The sequence below is a fragment of the Colobus angolensis genome, unplaced genomic scaffold (genome assembly GCF_000951035.1).
Source record: "Colobus angolensis palliatus isolate OR3802 unplaced genomic scaffold, Cang.pa_1.0 Scaffold87, whole genome shotgun sequence".
Lineage (NCBI taxonomy): Eukaryota > Metazoa > Chordata > Mammalia > Primates > Cercopithecidae > Colobus > Colobus angolensis.
Window position 1 is genome coordinate 1,969,465 of NW_012122598.1, and position 4,256 is coordinate 1,973,720.

General features: G+C 48.4%; 1 protein-coding gene across 2 annotated transcripts in view; it reads left to right on the plus strand.

Moving 5' to 3' along the window:
• Window positions 1-4,256, plus strand: part of AAAS (achalasia, adrenocortical insufficiency, alacrimia) — a 14,578-nt gene that overhangs the window by 5,405 nt on the left and 4,917 nt on the right. The window contains exons 3-7 of one of the 2 annotated variants that reach the window (XM_011930520.1): window positions 923-978; window positions 1,282-1,373; window positions 1,568-1,614; window positions 1,858-1,956; window positions 2,266-2,409. In XM_011930520.1, the coding sequence (XP_011785910.1) occupies window positions 923-978; window positions 1,282-1,373; window positions 1,568-1,614; window positions 1,858-1,956; window positions 2,266-2,409 (438 nt within the window). The remainder of the gene's footprint in view (window positions 1-922; window positions 979-1,281; window positions 1,374-1,567; window positions 1,615-1,857; window positions 1,957-2,265; window positions 2,410-4,256) is intronic. The other variant, XM_011930521.1, reaches the window with a different exon arrangement.

Here is a 4,256-nt window from a genome sequence, read left to right on the forward strand (position 1 = left end):
GATGGTCTCGATCTCCTGACCTCGTGATCCGCCCATCTCGGCCTCCCAAAGTGCTGGGATTACAGGCTTGAGCCACTGCGCCCGGCCTCGTTTTGTATTTTTTTTGTAGAGACAGCATTTCTCTATATTGCCTAGGCTGGTCTCAAGCTCTTGAGCTCAGGTGATCCACCTGCCTTGGCCTCTGAAAGTGCTAGGATTACGGGTGTGAGCCACTGCACCTGGACTTTTTCTATTTTTTCTCTTTTTTTTTTTTCTGTGAGACGAAGTCTCACTCTGTCGCCCATGCTGGAGTGCAGTGGCATGATGTCGGCTCACTGCAACCTACGCCTCCCGGGTTCAGACGATTCTCCTGCCTCAGCCTCCTGAGTAGCTGGGATTATAGGCACGCACCACCACGCTTGGCAAATTTTTATATTTTTATTAGAGACGGGGTTTCACCATGTTGGCCAGGATAGTCTCGATCTCTTGACCTCGTGATCTGCCCACCTCGGCCTCCTAAAGTGCTGGGATTACAGGTATGAGCCACTGCGCCCATCCTGGTCTTTTCTATTCTTATCACTCTCTAATCTGCAGCCAGACTGCTCTTTCTGAAATGCTGCTGTGTGATCTGTTTATTCCTCTCCTTAGAACCCTTCCATGGCTTTCCATTCACTGTCTTAGAGCAAGTCCCATCTCCTTAACCTCCTCACAAAGCCCCAGAAGTCCTCTGAGGCTTGGTTGCTTCATCCGTAAATGTTTAGAATCTCTTTCAGATTTGTGAGATATGTAAATGAAAGGACAACATGTAGAGTGCCTGGTACATAGTTGGCACTCATTAAATGTGTCTGTGTTTTTAATATATGTGTATTGAATTAATGAATGAAACTGGTAGAGGGGGACACGGGATCAGAGAAATCTGACCCACATTTTCCTCCCTTATCAGGCGTGATGTGGGCCTTTTTGGTGTGCTAAATGAAATTGCAAACTCAGAAGAAGAGGGTAAGTATTTTTCTCTCCAGCCTTTCTTCGTTTTGTAGTTATCTTCCCCTCCATATTCTTGAACTCACCTGACACCTGTTGGCCCAGCCTCTTTTAGCTCTATTTTTCCTGTCATCTTCTCTCCTCTGCCTACCCAAATAACCCAGAGTGGGTGTCCAGAGTGGGTGTCCAGAGTGAGATGTTGAGAGTACTTACTGGGCAGAAGGACTGGGGAGTGCCTGTCCTTCCTTGTCTTTCACCTAGAGGATACCTGGTAAGAGGCCTGTGAATGGTTTAATCAGAGCTGCTTCCTCAACCCTACAGTGTTTGAGTGGGTGAAGACGGCATCCGGCTGGGCCCTGGCACTCTGTCGATGGGCCTCTTCCCTCCATGGGTCCCTCTTCCCCCATCTATCTGTAAGTCTGGCTTCCTCCCCAGCCCTCTGCAGTTGCTGTGTCCCCATCCTACTCTGCCCCCATTCCTATCCTTGCAGGTCAGGGTTGGGTGTGATGACTTCAGAAGGTAGGAGTGGTCCAGCTCCCCAGTAGGAATATTGAGGGGGTGGGCTCCTTTTGCCCCAGTGTGTCCTCTGTCTGCCTTGTTCCTACAGCTCAGGAGTGAAGATCTGATTGCTGAATTTGCCCAAGTCACAAATTGGTGAGTGCACAAGCCCTGGAGCTTTGTGGGAAGGAAGTCCTGAACCTCGAAACTTCCTCTGGGGAGAAGGCAAAGACTCCTACTCCTTTTCTGATTGCTCACCATGTTCTCATTCCTTCTGTTCCCCCAAAAGACAATACAAGAAAAAGTAGAAAAAAACCATGTCCTTACTGGAAATGAATGTGAGCTTCTGGTCTAGGGTAGGGGTAGGTGCAGGAACTCTTCATGTTAACCCTTCCTTAGGTCCAGCTGCTGCTTGCGTGTCTTTGCGTGGCACCCCCACACCAACAAGTTTGCAGTGGCCCTGCTAGATGACTCAGTCCGTGTGTATAATGCCAGCAGGTGTGTGTGGAGACACCAGGTGGGCTCTGACTTGTCAATATCATCTTCCCTTGCCAGCGTTGGTCCCGGGAAGTCCTGTAGTTCTTGAACCTGGTTCATAGGGCTCCTTCCAGAACTGGGGTCAGGGAAACTCGGTAACTGGATATGTGCTTTTTCTAGACCTAACCTTTATTCCCTCCTGTCCTATAGTGCCCCCGGCCCCTAGAGGAATCCTCCTTCTTCTCTCTGACTTTCCCTCCTTAACTGCACTCTGGTTGCTGGAGCCTTAGTATTCCTGCCTTGACTCAGTTTCCTATCCCTTCACCCTAGCACCATAGTCCCCTCCCTGAAGCACCGGCTGCAGCGAAATGTGGCAGCTCTGGCCTGGAAACCCCTTAGTGCCTCTGTCTTGGCTGTGGCCTGCCAGAGCTGCATTCTTATCTGGACCCTGGACCCTACCTCCTTGTCTACCCGGTAAGTCTTAGTAGCCTGTCTTACCTTGGCCTGAGAGTTACGCAATGCTAGGTATGGTGGATGGTGAGGAGGTCTGAAAGGAGAAGTTCTTTGTCCTCACAGCACTTCCCAGGGCTGTGGGAAAAGCAGATGTAAGATCAAGGTGGGTTGCTGAGAATACTCTAATCTGGAGAAAGAGACAGAACTAGGGGCTTTTTGGATTGTGGGGACAATGTGTCTGTGGGTTATGGGGTGGAAAGACTGTCTTTCAGAGGACTATCAGGAGACTTAAAGGAAATGTGAAGAAAATTAGTGCTGATGAGATCAGAAACTAATGAAATTACAAAAAGCATACCTATGAGAACTAACTAAAAATAAAACCAGAAATTGGTTCTTTAAATTATGAATAAGCTGGGCGCTGTGGCTCATGCCTGTAATTCCAACACTTTGGACTGTGGAGGCGGGTGGATCAGCTGAGGTTCGAGACCAGCCTGGCCAACATGTCACTACTAAAAATACAAAAATTAGCTGGGCATGGTGGTGTGCATCTGTAGTTCCAGGTACTTGGAAGGCTGAGGGAGGAGAATCGCTTGAATCTGGGAGACGGAGGTTGCAGTGAGCCGAGATCATGCCACTGCACTCCAGCCTGGGCAACGGAACGAGACTCTGTCTAAAAAAAAATAATGAATAAAGGCTGCGGACAGTGGCTCACACCTGTAAGCATTTTGGGAGGCCAAAGTGTGAGGATCACCTGAGGTCAGGAGTTTGAGACCAACCTGGCCAACATGGTAAAACCCATCTCTGCTAAAAATACAAAAATTAGGCCAGGCGCAGTGGCTCATGCCTGTAATCCCAGCACTTTGGGAGGCCAAGGCGGGTGGATTTCTTGAGGCCAGGAATTTGAAACCAGTCTGGCCAACATGGTGAAACCCCATCTCTACTAAAAATACAAAAAAATTAGCCGGACGTGGTGGTGCATGCTTCTGATCCCAGCTACTCGGGAGGCTGACACACAAGAATCACTTGAACCTGGGAAGCGGAGGTTGCAGTGAGTTGACATCACACCACTGCAGCTGCACTGTGGTCTGGGTGACAGAGTGAGACACTGTCTTAAAAAAAAAAAAAAGAAAAAGGCTGGGTGCAGTGGCTCACACCTGTAATCGCAGCACTTTGAGAGGCTGAGGTGGGTGGATCATGAGATCAGGAGATCGAGACCATCGTGGCTAACACGGTGAAACCCCATCTCTACTAAAAATAATAAAATCAACTGGGCGTGGTGGCGCTCGCTTGTAGTCTCAGCTACTCGGCAGGCTGAGGCAGGAGAGTCACTTGAACCTGGGAGGCAGAGGTTGCAATGAGCCGAGGTCGTGCCACTGTACTCCAGCCTGGGCAACAGAGCAAGACTGTCTCAAAAAACAAAGTGTGTATGTGTGTGTGTGTGTGTGTGTGTATATATATATATGAATAAAGAAGAAAACCTTTTGGTCAGCCTAATTAAGGAGAAAAAGAAAACCAAAGTATACTATTTTCAGAAGTGGAAAGATATAGATGTGGTAGAAAATAGAAGAATTATAAAAGAGTATTATGGACATGTTTAGGCCAACAAATTTGAAAATCTGAAGGAAGTGTTTGATTTCTTTTTTTGTTTGTTTGAGATGGAGTCTCGCTCTGTTGTTCAGGCTGGAGTGTAGTGGCATGATCTCGGCTCACTGCAGTCTCAGCCTCCCGGGTTCAAGTGATTCTTCTGCCTCAGCATCCCGAGTAGCTGGGACTACAGGCGTGCGCTAGCTAATTTTTGTATTTTTATTAGAGAGAGGGTTTCACCATATTGGCCAGGCTGGTCTTGAACTCCTGACCTTGTGATCCGC